We start from the raw sequence: 20,883 nt of genomic DNA on the forward strand, positions 1-20,883 counted from the left end.
CTGTTTTCCTGACCTCTGATCATGTGCGTGGCTCTCCTCTGGACTCTCTCAAGCTTCTCCACATCCTTTTTGAATTGTGGAGCTCAAAACTAGATGCAGTACTCCAGCTATGGCCTCACCAAGGCCAAGTACAAGGGGAGAATGACATCCCGGGATCTGCTTGAGAAGCATCTAAGGATGCAAGTCAGCATTTTGATCATGGAGCTAGCTAGGGAACAGGCTCCTCAGCCCTCTCCAGCAGGGAGCTCCCAGCTCCAGCTCCACAATCCAGCATGTTCCTCACCCAGCTCCATGATCATGGAACTGAGCAGGGAACAGGCTTCTCAGCAATTGTGGAGTGGGGGCTGGGAACTGTCCCAGTCAAAGGCAGGTCTCAGCCCCATGCACCAATCAGGCAATGAATGTATGGGGCTTGGAAAGAGCTATAGGAGTGGGGAAGATCCTGGCCCCATGCCCTGATCCACTGGTGGGGCAGCTAGCAGTGAGCCCCTTGCTGGGCAGGGATTCCCAGATTCCCTGAGAGCAGTTTACTGCTCCCAGCTCTAATGCACATATAGTCACCTGACTTCCTTACTGACCTTATTTTTTGGCTGGACTAATTGACTCACCTAAAATTTCGGTTCAGTCACTTGGCAGTGCTTCAGCATAGCAAAGCAGGTTAAGCATGAGTGAGCAGGTTCCAGCCCAGATTCCAGTCCTTTCCCAGTTCTTCTGAACATTAAATGTATTGCATATGGTTAGCTCCCTCCTTAAGACTGTGTTCTTCAAAAATAAAAGGTACTTTTTTTCTTACTCCCCTTTTACATATCCAAGGATTACATTCTTCGACTAGTCAGAAACAGTTCTTTTTGACACAAAAGCCAGAAACCTCCTATACTAAGAGGATGCAATACCTATAAGAATCCCTTTGTGAGGTCTGGAGGCATTGACTTATTCTGTGTGAATATGTCCAGGAGATACCTACCATTAATATGTAAAAATAAAAAAAAATCTTGGTTTACACATTGGTTTATGAAAATGACCAGATTTAAAGTATTTTTACCTTCATTCTTGTATTTGGTTTAACATTGCTTAGATTGCACAAAGGCAAGTAAAAACATACACTAAAACAACAAGCCATTACAAGTAAGTCATGGGCTACTTACAGATGTTAAAAATACCCCCAAAACAGCGCTTTACTTTAAACTCCCATTCCCATGGGAGTTTAAACTGCACATTCCCATGCCAAGCCCCACACACGCCCAGAAGAGGTAGCACATTACTTCAACCCAGCTCTGCAGCATCTGTAAAGATCAGGCACTTTAGTGGGGCTTTTCTGGGGCTTTTATCTAGTAGCTGATTAAATCAGCTTTAGCTAAAGTGCCAAAAAGCCTCACTAAAGTGCCAAAAAGACCTACTGAAGTGCCCATTCTTTACAGATATTGCAGAGACAGGTTGAAGTAAGATGCTGCTTCTTCCGGTAAAGCACATTTTGTTGGGGTTTTTTTGTTATGACAGAATGTCTTAAAAACAATGACAGGATGTCTTTGTTTCTAAAGACAGATAATAAATATGAATATATAAATAATGAATTAATACATGTTTCAAGATTTCTAGGACTGTTGAATACAGAGGTAGTTTTGATTGTGCATCTTTGTTTTCTTCACAGAATTATTATGGCATAATCTGATAAGTAATAAAACAGTAAATACATAATCTTTTTAATATGAGCTTTCAAACAAGGTAGATATCTTTATGAAGACCTTAATTTACATAGCACCTGGTTTTAACATTCCTTGCAATACAGAGCTTTTCAACACAATAGGACTGAAATGTTAAAGAGAATTTGGAATCTGTAACTTCAACATTACATTGGTCTTTCCATTTCTCTTTGAACTCACTTGCTGTGAATGTTGTGGCATTTCATTTTTAATAGGATTATTCTTCATTATTGTAATGGGTAGTCTTTTATTTTATCATCCTAGGAACTTGGATCAAAAAGCATATTTGTTTTTCTCGGTATACTAACACCCACATAATATGGTTTTAAAAAGTTGAAAAAGTGCAGGTACTTCTATTAATTGGAAGGTAAAATAGGTATTCTAAAATTGTGACATAATGAGGTTAGTTCTGATACAGGACCCTTCAGAAGCTGAATCTTTGTAATTGGGGTAATTGCCATTTGATGGTAAGAATGACTGCAAAGGTCAGCATTAGAATCCTATTGAAAGTAAATTGTTTTCACCTTCTCTGTTCCTTTAAAGCTTACATCTACTCATACACTTAACTCCCTACTCACCCCTCATTTCCTTTGTTTGCCATCTGCAAACACCTTGTAGTAGTCCTTGTAATTGCTCTGGAGGCTGCAGATTCCTTTCTTATATTTCATCACCATTCTGCCAGTTCCAACTAAAACTTGGGCATCATCATCCAACCTAATGTGCTAGGACCCATTTTACCATACTTTCCTGAATAATGTGCATCTCCTTCTGGCTGCACAGTTACTATATTTCTTCTTCCTTCTAAGGTGTATAGATTAACATAGAGATAATTTATCTCAGATGGGATTTAATTCCTCCAATTTGCTATTTTTGTAACTAAAATATGTCTAAGGTACTGTGTCCTCACCAGCCAACTTGTCATCAGTATCTAAAGCCAGCCACAATGCATTGATCAGCAGCAGTTAAACTGAAACTTGGCTTTTTTCTTCTAGTTTACTTTGGCAAGTACCTTTTTTTACTCCATGGGCATTTTTTGCATTTCTTTTGAAACCACATGAAATGACAGTTACAGTGTTTGGTCCCATGTTTCTACCATTCTCATCTCTATGATTCAAACTTTAAAAAACAACTGCATCAGTTTACACTGTGCCAGGAGTCTTCCAACCAGAGCTCTACATGATTTTTTTCCCCTGGAAACATAGGTTATCAGTATTGTTCCTTAGGGCAGCAAGGGGCCCATTTCAAACCTAATGCCTGTGTTATACCAGTAGAAACCCCATGGACTATACTAGAATTGTTCTTGTTCAGCAAGTTCAAATCAAATTAAATTCAGGCCAATGGATTCTTTGAATGTAGTATAGAATGAATACCTTGGATTTATCCTGAAATGATTACCAATTGGAAAAGATGTGCACAGGGTCTCTAAAGTGAGTCAGCTCAAGCTTCAAAATCTGTAAAGTCCATGAGCTGAAATTGGAAAATTTGATTAATGTTGAAATAACTTTTCACAAAGATCCTAATGTCCTCGGCATTTCTACTGTCTATGTGTACCATGCTGCTTGCCAATAGGGGAGGTATATTTTCATGTCTCATTCAGGTCATGACATTATAGAGAAGACAGTAACTAAAGTGAAAGCCCTTGGCAGCATATGTGGCTAATGTAGATTCACAAGCCACTGGAAATTAGGAGACAGAACTAAATATAGCATGAAAATGGGTATAAGGAAGCTAACCTTGAAAAGCAGGGAGATGTATATACAAAAATATAGAAAATCTTTCCTAAAATAATGCTACCATCCTGCCACTTCAGCTACTGAAGAGAATTTGGATTTGGGAAACATCTGCTCCACTACTGCTATTTCCAGTGGGCAGACAAAAACATCTGGAGATTTTGACTAGCAAAGATTTTGACTATATGATTTTAGATGTTTGTGCTCTTGTGCCATTCTAGAACTTTTATAAACATGAAGGGGGAAGGGGGAAGGAGAAGAAAAAAGTGATCATATATATTTCTGAAGGAGTTGGATACTGCCACTGTTCTTTTAACTGTACACTGGTATATATGAATATATGAATTCTCACTCCCCAGGTGGCCTCTATCGCAAACGACAAGGTGTTAATTCATCTCATTCTAAATTCTTTCCACTGTAAATTTTTGAATTGTGAAATAAAGGCTACTGAAATTTTCATTGCAAGCAAAAAAGATAGTTTCCCATCGTGTAAGTCATTATCCACTGCTTGTTTGTTTTGGTTTGGGTCCCATATTTGGCCCTGGTGAGCTGAGTGTTGAAATATTGGCCATAAAATGAGTGCCTAGGACTAACCTCAGTAAAGTCTGTGGTCATAGTTCAGTGGTCAGGTTGTCAAGGGTAGCCTGGCAACAGGGAGCCTCTTTGGGAGGGAGTGCTGTGCTTATTTTGTCTCTTAAAACCTGTACTCCAGCAGGACAAGATGCCTATTGTTTCTTTACTTCTGTGTCCTCTTGTAACAGAATGAATATTACTGTAGGTTAGACTTCCTGTGGAAGAACAAATTCAAAAAAGAGCGGGAGGAGATTGAAACCATGGAGAACCTGAATCGGGTGCTTCTGGAGAATGTGCTTCCTGCTCACGTAGCCGAACATTTCTTGGCAAGGAACCTGAAGAATGAGGTCAGGCCCTGTAATTTATGAGCTATTTCGGTAAACCCATGTGAATTAGTCATCTGGTTACACAATGTTTCAAGCAATTGGTCCATACTAATGAGACTAGTTTTGGGACAGAGTTCTGGTTCATGTAGTGGATGACCAAAATGCAGCCTAAGACTGACTGAGTTACCTAACTAGCATCTATATTGTCTTCTGTGGGTGTGTAAGTGCCCCCATTATTAGGATAGGATCACCTCTCCATGCAGATATCCTCTTTTCCTGTAATTAGGGCACATATGCACCCAAAATGGGTAACATTCATTCCCATGCTTTAGTCAAGTCAGCTCAGAGCTAATTTCAAGTTGCATTTCAGGGGCACAGCCCCACGAGCAAGAACATGTGTTTCCCTGGGGGCAAGTAGCAGCGGCAAACCTTGTGCCGCTGCTGTATCCCTGGGGAATGCTGATGCCACATGAGCTCTGGCACATGGCACATTACCCTGGGTGGGGTGGGGGAGGCTGAGGCCAGCAACTGTGCTGGCCCCAACAGCCTTACCTGAGGTCATGGAAGCCTTTGGGAGCTGCAGCCATGGCATTCCTGCAACAGGGAGCCTGGCTCCAGCTGGCCTACCTCCTGCAACAAGATAGCAATGCAGGGAATGTCTGCATGTGTGGTGTCTGTGGCACCACATACCACACATCCGTGCTCATCTGGATGTGCCCCAGTTGTTCACAAGGTGAATTATACTTTTGCCCTTTTGGGGTTTTTTTTCCCCTTTCCTGTATCTTCCTATAAAATAATGTAAAGGTTTATTTTGCGTCCATGAATGTGATACCGTGCAATCAAAGTGGGGAAACTATTTATATAACAAAGCATCTTGGCTTTTAAGTTGTGACATATACACTTGGGAAGAATCAAAAAGGGGGGAAAAGAGAGAGGGCTTTGTTGACTAGACCCAAATTCATAGTGAAAGTGAGTGCATTCATATCCCCTTCTTGTATCTGTATCTGTATTCCGCTTGTGCTGCTGCTGTCAGGAGGCTGTAGCTATCAAAGGGCAGGTTAAAAACTATATACTGAATGTGTTCATTTTGAACAGAATCTCAGTTACCATTTCTTTTCTGCTTAAACTCCATAGAAATCAATAGATAGATTCCTGTTGACGTCAGTAGGCTTTAGACCAGCCTTTAAATGTTCCTTAAAGTGTAATAAAGGAAGGAAAAAGGAAATAATGTGCTTTTAAAGTCGAGAGAGTATGAAATTCTTCAGGTATCCGGACTATGCAAAAGATCATTTGAAATGTCTGTGTTTAACAGAGTTAACTGTTTCAAAGGGAACCCAAGTGAATAGCTAACTGTGGACTTTTTTAACTCTTATATCAGTTTGTAGCAGTATAGTATAGAATCAAACCAAACCCCAGAGTGTAAAAGGCACCTCAGCAGATTCTGACAGAGGATCAATCTAAACCATCCCAGACCTAAGAGAGAGTAACTGTCAAGGATTGAACATCAAAACTTTTCTGCTGTTCATTAACATTTAGTCAGTAATCAATGTGAAATGCAAATCAGCCCAGGATACCTGTGATGGTTTTGGCTCTCAGCCAGTTTGGCACATCCCCAGTTCTCAGCTGAAGCGTTAAACACAGCAAGCCATCGGGAGGCAGCTTTCTCATTTATGTGCTATTGCACTGCAGCTGCCCAACAGAGTAACACCATCTGCTCACCTAAGTCTAAGCAACCAGATTGGTAATTTTCAACACTTGAGCTTCTTGTGGCTGAAATTACCTTTAGATAAGCTTGATGGTGATCAGTAACTATGATCACTGAGCCCTGCAAGTAATCATGCCTAGTGCAGTAACAATTGGTTTGGCACACATTAATGGCACTTCCTGGTTTGGGTTTTTTTGTTGTTGTGTTTGTTTGTTTTTGTGCTTGTTTGTTTGTTTGGGTATTTTTAAGATATCTTCTAGCTAGTTATTTTTCCTTCCAACCAGCTTCAGGCCAGTTTCTCAGAGGCAAGATCCAGTTCACCTAATTACTTTTCAGAAACACTTATTAGCCCAATATTGCTTTATGTATGCCATGTTGTAAACATCAGCCAATTCCGCAGGTTTCTTGTAATAAGTAGCATTAAGGGTGTGTTAAAAATTTTCAGGTCATGTATACTTGATGCATCTATTTGTTCAGCATATACTTTCTTGCTAATACTGCTCCAGGCAAATGTGATTGGGATTAATAAGGAGAAGGTAAAAATATGTAAGTGTAGTCAAACTACAGCAAAAAACAATTTTGCAGGATGTCCTTATGTCATTGTTGGGGAGGGAAGAACCAGGGCATTTGTGCGTAATTTGGGCTCCACACTTAAAAAAGGATGTGGACAGTTTGGAAAGAATTCAGCGCAGAGCAACAAAAATAAATTAAGGGCCTGGGAAACATGATTTATGAGTAAATGCTAAAAGAACTAGGGTTATTTAGTCTAGAGAAAAAAGGATCAATAGGGGATTCAATAACAACCTTCAAATACCTGAAGGGTGATTATAGAAAGGATTTATCTTAACTAAGGTTTCATTTTGCCTTCTCAGGTTATTTTGAGACAACATGGATTTTGCATAGATGAGTGAAAATAAGAGTTCAGATGCAGTTAGGCCAGACTGATGACCCAGCTTCAGGGCCACAGGGAAGAAGAACAAAGAATTACTCTACAGTATTTCCAGTGTTACTGCCTTCCCAGTGGTACTTCACAGAAGTGGGCAGTGGCACAAACAAACAGCTTTTTAAGGTGTTTTTTTTTCCGTTAAAAGCTGAATAAGATGCATATTAAGCTTCTGAAACAACACCCTGAAGGCTGTAGTAATTTATTCCAGCTTGCATGGAGGAAAAATGTAGTACTATTCAAAATCAACTGGGAATGTGCATCTGTGCCTGCTCTTATTCTCTTACCCCTCTCCTCTCCACCGCTCCCACCAGAAAATGGGGTGCCTCTGTTGAGAGGAAAGAGGTTTAGCAGCAGAATATTGATGTGGCAGTCAAGGATTTGTCACCTAGCCTAGCAGTTTATCATATATAAATAACCAACAGATATGTAGGTTATATGTATCTGTGTATAACATGGATAGTATACATCACTTTGACCTAAAAAAGTGGAGGGAAATGGTTTAAACAGCACAAAAACTAAGAAAGTCTTTCTACTTTCTTCAAAATCAAGAGCACGACTTAAGTTAATTTAAAGAGTATCAGACCCTGATGTGATATGCCTCACAATCATGTAGCGTTTCTCCAGTAATTATGAGCCACAATCTGCTCAGCTTACTCCCCTGCTGAAATCAGCAGAGTTACTCAAGTAAAAATATAGACATAATTTGGCTTTACAGCACCATTATAATTTGGGTGAAGTGATAAATACTGCATATTCTGTTTGAAAATTCTTGAGTTTATCACTTCTTTACAGCAGTCACTGGAAAGACTCCTGTTGGTTTCAGTAGGCTTTGCTTCAGCTCCCTAATCTTTCTTGGCCTAATTTCCTGATTTGTAAGAATAGAATGCACTCACTTTCTGCCATCCTGTTCCTGGTCTTGTTAGACCATAAACTCTTTAGGACCATCTCTTCCTATCTGTGGGTATAGTGCCTTGCACAATGGATCCCTGATCTGGGCTCAGACTCTCTGGGCACTACAACACCATAAATAATTAATAAGAAAATAGATAGCATTTTGCAAATTGTGGGAATGGTACTAAGGTTACTCCCGCTGAAATCCCAGGTAGTTCAGTGCACAGAAAACTTCCAGAAATAGGCTCTGGTTCATGAACATTAAAATATATCTTCTTTATTTTTCAGGGTTTGTGTTAAAGAAAAAAATCAAGTAACTTTGAAACTTTTTGAATACTTTAACAAACCTACTGTTCATAGCAAACACAAAAAAAGAAGAAATACAGGATTCCCTTTACTGAAATATAAATAGATTAAAAATAGAAAGAAATATAGGATTTTTGGGAACCTTCCCAAGAACTTAAGGCCACTGACAGACATTCATTTAAAGGTATGATGGAATCTGATTTGCAGTCCCAACAATTATGCCTCCTGCCATGCCACACATACATGGCAGGGGGCATGATTTTTGGGATCAGGGATCTGACCCCAATCATGCCCTACTTATCAATACAAGGGGAGCCTGGGATCATGATCCCAGGCTCCCTCTGCACTGGCAAAGTTGGTGAACAATCAGCTGATTGTTGGCTGGCTCTGGGGACCCACTGGGCCCTTTTGAGCCCCTGGAGCTGGCCAGTGATCAGCTGATCATTGTCTGGGCTGGGACTGTGCCAGAGCTGCCTAGTATAGTCCTGGTGCTACCAGGGATCAGCTGATTATCAACTGGCAAAGATGGTACTGGGGCCCATCTGAGCCACCTTGCCACATGTCAATTTTTAACTGACTGGTTTCAAAAAGTGTGGGAAATTTTAACAATGGAAAAGTTTTACTATTGCCTATGGACATAAACCAGTACGCATAAACCAGTATAAATGATTGGAAACTGGTTCAAATCTGTAACACAACAGAAGTTTAGTGCATATAAACTGCTTTAAAAAATGTTTGAAACCATTTTAAGATAAACCTGGATGGATGTAGTATCAGACTTAGCTGATTTAAGTTAAATCAGTTTATTGAACTTCTGTCCCATATTCCCTCGAGATTCAAGTTAACTCACAGTCCCCCAGCATCCTTGAAGGGTTTGCACCTCCCCTGAAAACCATCCTGCCCAATGGCAGGGTGCGTGGGCTAGCCTTGGCCCAAGCTGTCTGTACCAGCTGAGCAGGAAGGCATGGTTTAGTGCCCTGCCCCTGGCTTCTGACCTCAGCCACTGCAAGCACACGGCTGCATTTCTGGAATTAAAAGTGAATGTCTGTTCAGTTTCTTATTGGTTCAATCTATGAAGTTCAAACTAGCCTGTGAAAATTGAATTGATTCAGCCTTGGGCTTGTTGACTGTGTGTACTTAGCCATCAAGTCAGTATTCTACAGGGACAAAAGACAAAAAGAGGCTTGCTTAGAAATTTGGTGGGCAATCTTGGAATTTGCTGAAAAAAGAATCCTCGCCTGCCTCCACACAAGAAAAATTGAGAAACTTTTTCGAATATTGAAGGAAAGGAAAGTAGATAACATTTAAGAACAAATTTGGAATGCATTTAAAATTTAAAAGCAGAAATGAGAAGAAGATAGTGAGATTTATATTATGCAGAATTCTGAGGAAAAAGAGGGGGTGAATTATTATACAGAGATGAAGAAACACAGAAGCTTAACATCAACTGAATCAGAAGGGAGCTGTCAGAGACTGAAAGGAAGAGGGGAAAAAAGAATACAAGACTCCTGTGGACATTGCCTTCGATTAAAGGAGTACTGTCGATGGAAGATAAATATTTGTCTTTGTATACATCGGGGGATTGGATGATATACTTCAGAGTATTAGAAGACATTAGCTTCAGGTTCCAGCATGAGCACTCCTAGGCTACTGCTAGGATCACTCCCCTCTAACTCATCATCTGTGTTCAATATCTTATATTATATGCTGTTGGTGAATGTCTTATTTAGGGCTTGTTTGACAGCTCTTTCATTCTGTTATTTTCTTATGGGCAGGATCTGTATCATCAGTCATATGACTGTGTCTGTGTCATGTTTGCCTCTATTCCGGATTTCAAGGAATTTTACACGGAATCTGATGTGAATAAGGAAGGTTTGGAATGCCTCAGACTGTTGAATGAGATTATCGCCGACTTTGATGATGTATGTATTGATAGCAGCAACAGATGGGTAATGAGAGCCCCCAAGGAGGAAATAGAAAGTGAACACATTTGAGCGGGAGGGTAAAGGGAATTTGGGCCAGAGCTTTTTAGGTATCTGGTTCCTATAGAGACTCTGAAGGGGACTAATGGGGGTGAACCAAGGGATTTGTATGTGCAGTGGACCAGATGTTTATCTGGTATATGCCTTTGACCCAGTGCAATGAGCTCTTCCTGCGACAGGAAGAAATTTGGCTCTTTAGCTATCTACAGGACACACACACTGCTTCTCTGACACCTGCCTCAGTATTCAAGTAACAAGTGCCTAGAATTAGTTACCTCATCCTGATTCACTTAAAATCTTGCAGCTACATCAGGTCTGTGTGAGTCTGTATATTTCTGCCTGGTATATAAACACTTTAATAAGAATGCATAGCTTTTTAAAACAACCTGTTTCCTAAACTGCAGGCAGATGCTGTGTGTGTAATTAATGACAGAATTTGTAGGCAGTGCAGTTGCTCAGGTCTGATTGAGAGGAGTATTTGTCTTACAGAAACTTTATTACTGATAAAGATTTGTGAGCCAGAAGGAACACAGCATGATTCACAGAGCGCAGGCTAAATTTGAAGGGCCTGCAGGTATAGAAGGAATTTTTATTGTGAAACCAAGCAAATCTGAAATGCATGAGACAATAAACATGGAATCCCCAGACACGGTTTTTACCAGCTCATGTAGACATTAATCAGAGCATTCACTTTCAGATTGCATCATAAGGCTTCCCTGTTGGCTAGAATGACATAAATAGGACTCATCTGATGCATGAAGATCCCAGTGCCTTCCAAAATGCTGCATGTGTCACAGGGCAGGATTGGGCCCATGATTACCAAATTAATTGTCTTGGTTCCAAGAATATTATACTTGGACAGAAAGGACCCCTTTCTGTGTGCTCACATTTTACTGAGGGACAAAAGAAAAACTAATGGGTGCATGACTCTTTCAATAACTGCTATTTCACAAACGTTTTGCAGCAACTATTTAGTACACTGAACACTGTGTATGAAAGGGACCATTCTCCTTTTGAAGGTCATATTATATAAATACAAGACAACTTCTATTGAATTACCCTGGACAGAATGTGCTTAAATTATTTCTTTCAACAAGAGATAGAAGACACGGGTGAGAATTTGGACTTAAGAATGCTGTTAAGATGCTTAGCTACCAAACATTGCCAGTTCAAATAACTGAATAACTGCTGTTCCTTCACAGCTGTTGTCTAAGCCAAAATTCAGTGGAGTTGAAAAGATCAAGACTATTGGAAGCACATACATGGCTGCTACAGGACTGAGTGCTACACCCAACCAAGAACACAGTCAGGTACAGCACAGATATATCAGGGGCTTGCTAAGTCACTGTCACAACCACATGAATTTAAATATATATTTGTTGGTATTCCATGTGTTGCAGTTAAAATCTGTCCGAATAGCATGGACTGTATGTTTCTGGACAGGGTTGTACATATTTTTGTTCAATAGCCTCTGTGAGCAATTGCTCGTTATAATATGGAAATGACATATTTGCATTTTCATTGACTAAATATGCATTTAATTGGAAAGCCACCAATCTCTATTACTGTACAGTATTTCTCAGGGGAAGTATTTTGATTCAGAGAGTCTATTAAAAACATCAAAAGCTAATGTTTTCTAGCATGTGTTTCAAGGGGAGAGGGAACCCTATATCACACACATACTTAAGGTAGCCTAAGGGTGAGCTTTCTATTCAGATACTTCCATTTTTAAATAATTTTTTATGGCAAGGCCAGAAAATGCAAGGAAGTAGACATGCAAATTAAAAAAATTCTGCACATCAAGACTCTTCTCAGGTTCTGAGCAGATGCCTAACTTACTAGTACAGATTAGGGACAAAGAGATAGTAGTCGCAAATCAACACATGCTTTGTTTAGGATTAATCAGTTCCTGCAACATCCACAATCTTTCTAGCCTGAAACAATTAACAGCTGAATTATAGTCCACCAACACAAAAGGTAAACACTTGAGATTAGCCTGCTGTTTAAAATGCAGGGGCAGGGGGACAAGAGAGATATGATACACTGAGGATCTGGAGAAAAAGGGAAATTGATGTTTAATAAAACTAACATTCCTAGGAAGCAATTTATCTTATGAATTATACACAGATGCTGGAATTCAAGAGATTTGGGGCTTATTCTTCATTTAGCTAAAGATCTTGCTGTATGAATTTGGGCAAGTTATTTAGCCCCTCAGGACTTTATTTTGCACCTTTTCGAAAAGTAGTGTTCATTATCAGACTGTTTAATACACTATTGATGGCTCTTGTCCATGGTAACTCAAGTATAGTTAGTTACAAATGACTTAGCATCTAGTTTGAAATTTAGGAGTCCACACAAAATCGAAGGTGCTAGACTTTGAGCACTTAGGCCCTTCTCTTTGTAGATACTTTGGTATTGTAATACTTAAGGGGTGGACAAATGACCAATTATACCATTTTTAAATATATCAATTATCATGTGTTTGTCCATTGGTGGCATCAGTTCAGTGTAAATGTTTTGTTTGTTCACTTATATAGTAGTGTTCATATACCTAAACCACTAAACTTTAAATCTGTATAAAACAAGTGTAAAATCACAGAAATGTAGCTCCACTTACATTAACATAGGAGCAGGCACACAAAATCTTTATATCACTTTACCAAGTGGTAAGTCCCACTTTTTCTTTCATATTGGTATAATTGATTGTTGCTCTCTGTTCTCTTCATTCTTAATATTGCAATGTCCAACTCAGAGAGAGGTCAGTAACCATAATAGTCTGAAGTCAGAAAGAAAGTAGGGTAAATTTGAACCGGATAGACTAAATAAATCTTAAATGCATAGCATAAGCTTTTGTAAGCAGCAGCTTACTTCATCTGTCACAGCTTATGAAAGTTTATACTATGCATCTCAGTTTTAGTAAGTCTCTTAAGGTGCAAATTTATCCTACCTTCTGAACTTCTAACTCAGCCACTCTACTGCCTCAGCCCCAGATTAAGCATTTAGGCTCCCCATACACTGCAGAGAGAGAGTTAAATTTTCCAGGAAAGGATCCTCAGAAGCAAACTAACTGCTTAAGAGCTACCTAATGTTGCTAGGAATGAAGGGGGCATATTTTGGTCACCTAAGGAGCTGACTAGGACAGAGACAGGCATTTTACAACTTTCTGGATTCTTAGCCATGAAGCTTTTCTTCAATTAGGCACCTACCGCTTTCTTTGAAGGCCTGAAGAACAGAAGTAAATCCAGGAAGAATGTAGTGGTGTGGTCACATCCTCCTTCAATTCCTGCCTTAGATTTAGGAAGGAGACACCTGGCTTCTCATTGGGGTTGGGGAAGTGATGGTGTTGGCATGTCTTCCCGCGTGACTGTGAGGGGAAGGGGCAGCAGGAGAGAACTGGGATCTCCCCAACCTCTCATTGCAGGGCTGGGAAGGGACTGCTGCCCTCTTCCTCAGCAGGAAGCCTGAGCCTGGGTCTTTGCTCAGGCCCAGGGTGAGGCACTTGGCACTCCTTTGGTAGGCTGCCTCCTCCTGGTCAGCAGAGTGCAACATGGGCCATACCTCCCTTTTCACAATCCTAGATCTGCTCTTGTTGAAGAAACCTTTCTTCCAAAAGATAGCCTGGGAAGGTGGCACCAGTGGTTGTGCCCCATCTTCACTGAAAGCTCAGTGGTTAGCTCACTAACCCAGGATGTAAGAGACCCATGCTCAAACTACTCTTCTGCCTGAGAGAATTTGAATACCCATCTCTCAAGAGTCTCCTGATCACTGGGTTATAGTATTCCTTTGGGAATAATTTGCTCCTGTTGAAATTCTTACACTTGGAGGGATTCAATATTTAAATTAGAGCAGCTCAGGTCAGAGGGCGTGAAAGCTCCTCCTTGCTACCTTAGAATATGGGGTATTCTGATGTTTGTGTCACTGTTGGGAAATGTGGATCGAAGTTCCTGCAGAAAGAGGATGGTCTGCCATAGGCTTCCTACAACTTTCATGAGTGTTGAAAACACTGAGCTATTAGGTGAAAGGAGGGAAACCCAGCCTCTCCTCAGTTTTTCTCAGTTAACTCCAGAATGTGTACTCTGAGACTGCATACATGTTTTTGCAGGTGAGACAGGTAAAGAAGTACCTGGTGTGCCAAACCCAACAAAACCTGGGAAGACCAAGGCAGTGCTAGGTTTAACCTGAAGCAGAACCTTTGACATATGGGGAATATTAATTTTGGAAATTCCTGCAGATTTGGGCACCTACAAGATAAGACAGCTGCTGAGCAGGATTTGAGATGCCTAAAATGGCATTTTGGCACTTAACTACTCCTTGAGTGTCCATGTGGGTCTAATTCTTAATTACGACTGGGCACCTCTACACGTACACTGAGGCACTTTTCCTAATGCACATTAAATTTAGTACTTCCAATGTGAGGTACTAAACAAATAAGTATTAGACTGCCTTGATGTGCAGTAACGAATGTGCATGGTTTTTAAGTGATGCTTCATGTGCAGTAAAATAGGCTATTGTACACTAAAGCACTCAGGTAGACACACCCATTGAGATTCTGGACTTTCTTTCTGCATACTTGAAAAGGGATAAAGTGACTTCAACAAATTGTAACTAATTCTATTGTCTATGTGTCTATGAACTTGAATGATCACTATCCTAGACCAACCATAATGATAGGTGGCCTGGATAATGATAGCTGAAGTTGAGATTGAAATGCACTGTGACTGCACAGCAAATATCTCTGAATTGATCCACACTGCAGTCAAAGGTGTGACTGATCACAGTGTATAAGATATACTCAAAACTCAGACTAGGTTTAAACTAGTTTGATCAGGTCCTGAGAACAAAAGAGCCAGGGCAGCGTAGGGTCTCAGCCCAAGTTGCAAAGTCTGCCCAGGGTCATGGGCTGTTGACCTGCACTAAGCTCCATACTGCCACAGCTTCCTTGTGATCAGTACCTGAATGTGAATTACAAACAGAACAAGTACTTTAGCAGCCAAGAAAACAAACTTTATATGTATGAAAAAATTAAGATTTCATATTTTCCCACATCTTTTTCAAAACTGTGTGGCTGGGTAAGTATTGTAAATCATTCCACCACATAAAAAATATATCCAGTTTCAGGACAAATATTAACATGATAAATAAATATAAAGGTAGCCAGAAGGGAAACCCAGTCCAAAGGAAGTCCAGTACCCTGTTGATTAATAGTGCTGTTAGAGTGCATTACAAAATTTAGCTGCAGTAGGCTGCACTTGCTGTCTCAACAGTTTTTCACTTTTGTTCATTACCTCTTTTCCAGAACTAATGGGTGCTTCACAGTCCGTATTCATACAAACACCATAGGCATGATTCTCCTGCTTGTACTATTAAACATCATGATTCACACCATTCAAATAAGCTGGTGTCTCCAGCGTTGATGACAGCCATATCATGTCCAAAAATTGCATGCCATTCAGCTGGTCATGAACATTGATGCTGCTTGTCACTGAACAGTAAGGCCTAGATCCTATTCCATCTTGGCTAGGGACAGACATTGCACATAAACCAGCTTAAGTGATCAGAAACTGGTTTAAACCTGTGAAAGAACAGAAAACTAGTTTCAAAATGGCTGAAAGCAATTTGAGATAAACCTGGCTGAATGTAGTATCAGACTTAATTGATTTGGCTTAGGTGCCTATGTGTGAGCCTATTCCACCCTGTTCAAGTCCCTAAAAATCATTAATATGTCTACTTTTGTAAGATACATCATCTGACACTTATCACTGACTGTCTACACAAAATGCTGACTGTGCAGTAGCCCATGACTATTGCGCATTACTGTCGCATGGTAGGAAGCATGATGCAATGCTACTGCACAGTAGTCATAAGCTATTGCACAGTCAGCATCACAAAAGAGCTGTTCCTCAGTGTTACTACATAGTAACTCTGGTTACTGCACAGACATTTAGTACTTGTTTATACTAAAGACGCAGCCACTGAGTTGCAAAAAAGCAGCCAGGATGAGGAGGACCCACCTTTTGGGTTAACAGTTTTTCAGTGATTAAATCAGGATAGAACTGAACCTAGGTACTTAAACCCACTTAACATACACAATAGTATCCAGGCCTAGTTGAGACATCTGTGACATATTTAAACCAAGGCACTAATGCTGAAGATCAACAGGACACCAGTCTCCTAGCATATACGTAAAACAATGAAATGTCATATTCCAGACAATTTTGAGTAACCTAAATGATATGAAGCAAATTCAGTAGCTTTTCTTTTCAGTAGCTTTTCTTTGAATAATTTGATTTCCTGTTCTGTAACAACACTTGAATATTTTTGCTAAATATGTTTTTACACTCTACTAATATTTACTTATACAATAATCATTTAGCAACTTGTGACCCAAGTTAAATCACTGTTAGGAAATCATGGAATGTAATTTTTGTGCTGAGTGCAACAGGCTACTTCAGTCATGTTTTCCATTACTATTGGAAACTAAGTATCAGTGGAGCTTAATAAGAATAACTGTTTATCCATTAATGCCTGACAATAATAATCTTTTTTCAGAGAGGAGGAATGTTTTCTCATGGAAAAAGCAGAGACTGTGATGTAGCTATGCTGGGATTGAATTTTACTCATTGACTGAGTTTGGTCAAATGATTTGACCTCCTTGTAACTTAAATATATCTATTTTACAGAAAAGTGTAAGAAAAACACTGTGCATTTAAGTAACCCATGACTGTAAAGAGTTCTGGTATTCTTATACAGATAGAAATGCAAAGCATTTTCTATTTCAGAGATGACCAACTTAAGACATAGGTGTCACAAGTGGCGTGAGCAGCCTGTGTGTAGGGCACATGGCAGATTGGGGAGCAGGCAGGCAGCACAGACTGACAAAGCAGGAAGGAGAAAGCAGAGAAGCAGATTTGGAAGGGGAATGAGATCAGAGTGACACTCAGGAAGGGTATGGGGCTAATATTTGGTACACCTGCCAAAAAAGGTTAGCCCTCACTGCTCTATTTAAAAGTAATTGGTTTATGTATATTGCCTTCAGAGACTGAGCTTGCTAGAACTTTATGCAGTCTTACTATGTGAAAGAGTTGGTATTTGCTTACCACTTGGCAGCAAACGCTCCTATTTTATTTATGAAAATGTGCAACAAAATTTCTGACTTCAATATCTGTCTTGTCATCCCCACACTGATACTTACAAGAATTAAAAACATTTCTGTATCAACTTAAAGATTCCTCCCCTCTACCCAGCAGGTTGATAAGACTACCAAGGCTAGATATAAAAAAAAAAAAGGGGGCAAAACAATGATCCACAAAAACCGATGGCTACCATCATAGAAAGTCTCTTGGTTGATGGATGATGTGATGCAGCCAAAAACAGCAACAACAAAAACAATGTTAGAACTAGAGAGAGAATTTAAATCGTGTCTAAAGAACTGTTTGGTGCCTCTTTGAACTGAGTAGTTATACTATTAATCCCTGTGAAGATGTTCAGTTTCTCCTGGGAGAGTTGCTGCTCTCTCCAGGAGAAACCACAAGTGTATACATGTTCAGGCTTTCCACACACCGCGCCCCCCCCCAGGGCAAGTAAAAATAACTGCTCCAGAAGAAAAATAACCAGGGAATAACCAGGGTTAAATCACTTCCAGGGGAGTTTCATCTCAGAGAGTGAATGTCTGTACATGGTGTCTTCTCTCAGAAGACAGTACAGTCCTCCAGCAACCACCCCTCCACCTCCCACTGCGAAGGAGGCTGTGTGTCACTCACCGGACTGCTGCTCCAGCAGGGAGCAAAACATGCCCCCTTCACAATCCACACGTGCTGCAGAGAAATACAGGTTGATCACGGGCAGTCTAGGTCAACCAATAAGGGCTACCCTATGCACTGCTGACACCTGTCATCAGACAGACTAAGAGAGCCTGCAGAGCAAGCTGAGATTTGTACATAGCCCCCTCCTCCCCGCCCCCAGCTGCACAGTGTCAGCACTGCAGGTTCTCTACTCTTCAGGGCCTCAGCATTCAAATGTCTGTATTTGCAGCTCTGGGTAATTTTTTCCACCAGGAGAACAAATGGAAGAATTCTCCCAGATTATTTGAATGTGTGCACACAGCTTCAGTCTATTTGGTACTGAAGAAATGTCCATCTCAGATCACCATCAGAATCAGCATTGATTGGCCTGCTTCTGTGTTGGCAGGCTGATCACAAATATAAAGAAAAAATGCACATGGAGACTCATCTATTTTCCCAGCCAAATATAATTCCTATAAGGTTGGGTTTGTGTTACTGGAGTGAAAAGCCAGTACTGCCACTTTCTATGCCAGGGGCAGGGAATTATTTTGGGTGGGGGGCCTCTTAACAAATGTTGGTGGTCTGTCAGGGGCCACATAGGTAACCCTGCCCCTTGACGGTTGTCGCACCCCCTGGTCTCCACATTGGAACCAGAAGTCCTACCCCCTAACCTTGACCTTTGCCACCAGAAGTCCCTCCCCTTGCTGAACCCTCTTACCCCACCACAAATGCTCCTTTTGGGAAGCGGGGTTGCCATCTTGGAACCAGAAAAAAACCCAATTCTTACACTAGAAGTCAAACACCTACTATAATATATTTTCATTTTATTACAAAAAATATTTGTCACAACTTGTGATTGTGTACTGTATATAGAAGGGATTGCATAATAAGTCACAAATAAAATCCTATTCTTATATTGTACGTGTATGGTGGGGTGTGGTTGAGGGTGGTGGTGTGTGTATGGTGGTGTGTGTGTGTGTATTGGGTGTGGGAATGTGGGGGGCTTGTGAAAGGGTGTGGCCGTGTGTGGGGGCATAGAGTATTTTGAGGTGTATGTATATGTTGGTGGGGGTAGGGTGTGAGTGTGGGGGGTATAAGGAAGGGGGTGGTGTAGGGACCCCCACACACACTCCCCCCATGGTGTGCAGCCCCCACTGCTGGAAGCAGCAGCAGGTGGGGAGCTCAGTGTGGTCGTGCCTGGCGCAGGTGCCCAGTGGGGCACAGCTTTGGCCAGCACTGCACCGGGGGGTGGGGAGAGGGAGGAGCACAGCTTTCCTGGCTGTCTCTATCACCAGGGCTCCACGCCACATGCCACACACCTGCAGCTCCCACACTCACAGTACGGAAAGCCCTGTACTGGAGCTTGCTGCCTTCCCTGTCCCTGCTGTGCAGGTCCCCGCACTCTGCTGGGAATAGAGGAAGGCCCACGCCATGCTTCTGTGCAGAGTCCAGTGCAGGGCTTCCTCACTGCGAGTGCAGGAACTGCAGGTGCATAGCACAGAACCCCAGCAAGAGAGGCAGCCAGCGCTGTGCTGGGGTCAACAAGTATTCTTGATGAGTAGCCTTGCGCTCATGGCCAAATATATAGTTGTGCGGGCTAAGCATGTATACCATATTTTATGTGTGTGCTCCTAATGGATGTGTAGCAGCTTTGGACACCTGAAAAATAGTCAGCCACAATCTATGATTACCAGACTTACCCACAGGAGTGAGGAAAGGTCTTGAGTGTGCCCATCCCTCCTTTGCCCCATAGGGCAAGGACTAGAATACTAGTCTTCCGTCACCCAGAGGAGAACTGGACTTCTTATCTCCAGCCTCACCTTCCAGCTTTCATTATTCATTGCTTTTGAAAAAAGCACTTTTTTCAGTGCTTTTGAAGCTGAGCCACTAACATAATCATTAAAAAGGGGATAGGGGTACAGAAAGAAGCTTTTGTCCCACTGGAGGCAAGGATCTAGGCTAGAAGCCAGAGCCCTCTCCCTTTCAGGCCAGTAGCCACAGCGCTGAGACATATAGCCCTGGTTTGATTTCTTACTTCTAGCTACCACATACCCTTCTGGTGGCTACCAGGGAGCCAACTCCAAAAGAACCACTGGAGAAAAAACTGGGTAATGGCTGACCTGTGATGTGATAGTTAAAGTGTTGTGTTAGGAAGTCAAAGGTACCTAGGTTTAAATGCTCTCTGAGGAAGGTTGACCTAGAACCCAGGTCCTCTAGCCTCCTGGGCAATTGCCCCAGCTACCCTGTTACTTGGTGAAAAGAAGGGAGTAAACACATACTCTCTCACACCAATTTATTCTGCAGTTGGAATCCATATGTATTAGTTCACACATGCAGGAATAATTTTCATGTCCAAGAACAGAATTCCTTCAGGTATCTAAGTGCCGATAATGCCCAGTAAATGACTGAATCTGGAAACTTGGGGCACCTATACATGTCCCAATGCCTGCTCCAATGAATGCTAATTAGCATGTGGCAGAGCAGCCCCAGTTAATCAAGTCTGCTGGAGTGTGCTACTTAGCCTGCAGGCCTGGCATCTTGTGTGTTAAGTGTCCTAGTACTTCAAAATGGCAGTGGGAGCACTTTACAGCTCATTGAACAAACTTTAGTTAAAGCACCCCCAGCACCATTTTGAAGTATGGGACCCTGAATACACGGGATGCTGCTGGCGCTTTAATTAAAGTGGCTCCCAAGGACCACTATAATTAAAGTGCCCTACACTCACGCAGGAGCACATGGAAAGACATGATTGAGGACCAGGAAGGTCCCCAAATGGAACCAGGAATCCAAATGGGATAGCTCATTATCATTATCAAGATAGCTAACGTGGTCCCCATCTTCAAAAAAGGGAAGAGAGAGGACCCAGGCAACTATAGGCCCATCAGTCTTACCTCTATCCTTGGGAAACTCTTTGAGAAGATCCTCAAGGAGCACATCTGTGAT

General features: G+C 41.3%; 1 protein-coding gene across 2 annotated transcripts in view; it reads left to right on the forward strand.

Annotated features, from left to right (window-relative positions):
* ADCY2 (adenylate cyclase 2) overlaps positions 1-20,883 on the forward strand; it is a 393,618-nt gene that overhangs the window by 361,168 nt on the left and 11,567 nt on the right. The window contains exons 20-22 of one of the 2 annotated variants that reach the window (XM_019541362.1): positions 4,192-4,350; positions 9,953-10,099; positions 11,362-11,469. In XM_019541362.1, coding sequence (XP_019396907.1) covers positions 4,192-4,350; positions 9,953-10,099; positions 11,362-11,469 — 414 coding nt within the window. The remainder of the gene's footprint in view (positions 1-4,191; positions 4,351-9,952; positions 10,100-11,361; positions 11,470-20,883) is intronic. The other variant, XM_019541372.1, reaches the window with a different exon arrangement.

This window comes from Crocodylus porosus, unplaced genomic scaffold (genome assembly GCF_001723895.1).
Source record: "Crocodylus porosus isolate Cpor-Errol unplaced genomic scaffold, CroPor_comp1, whole genome shotgun sequence".
Classification (NCBI taxonomy): domain Eukaryota; kingdom Metazoa; phylum Chordata; order Crocodylia; family Crocodylidae; genus Crocodylus; species Crocodylus porosus.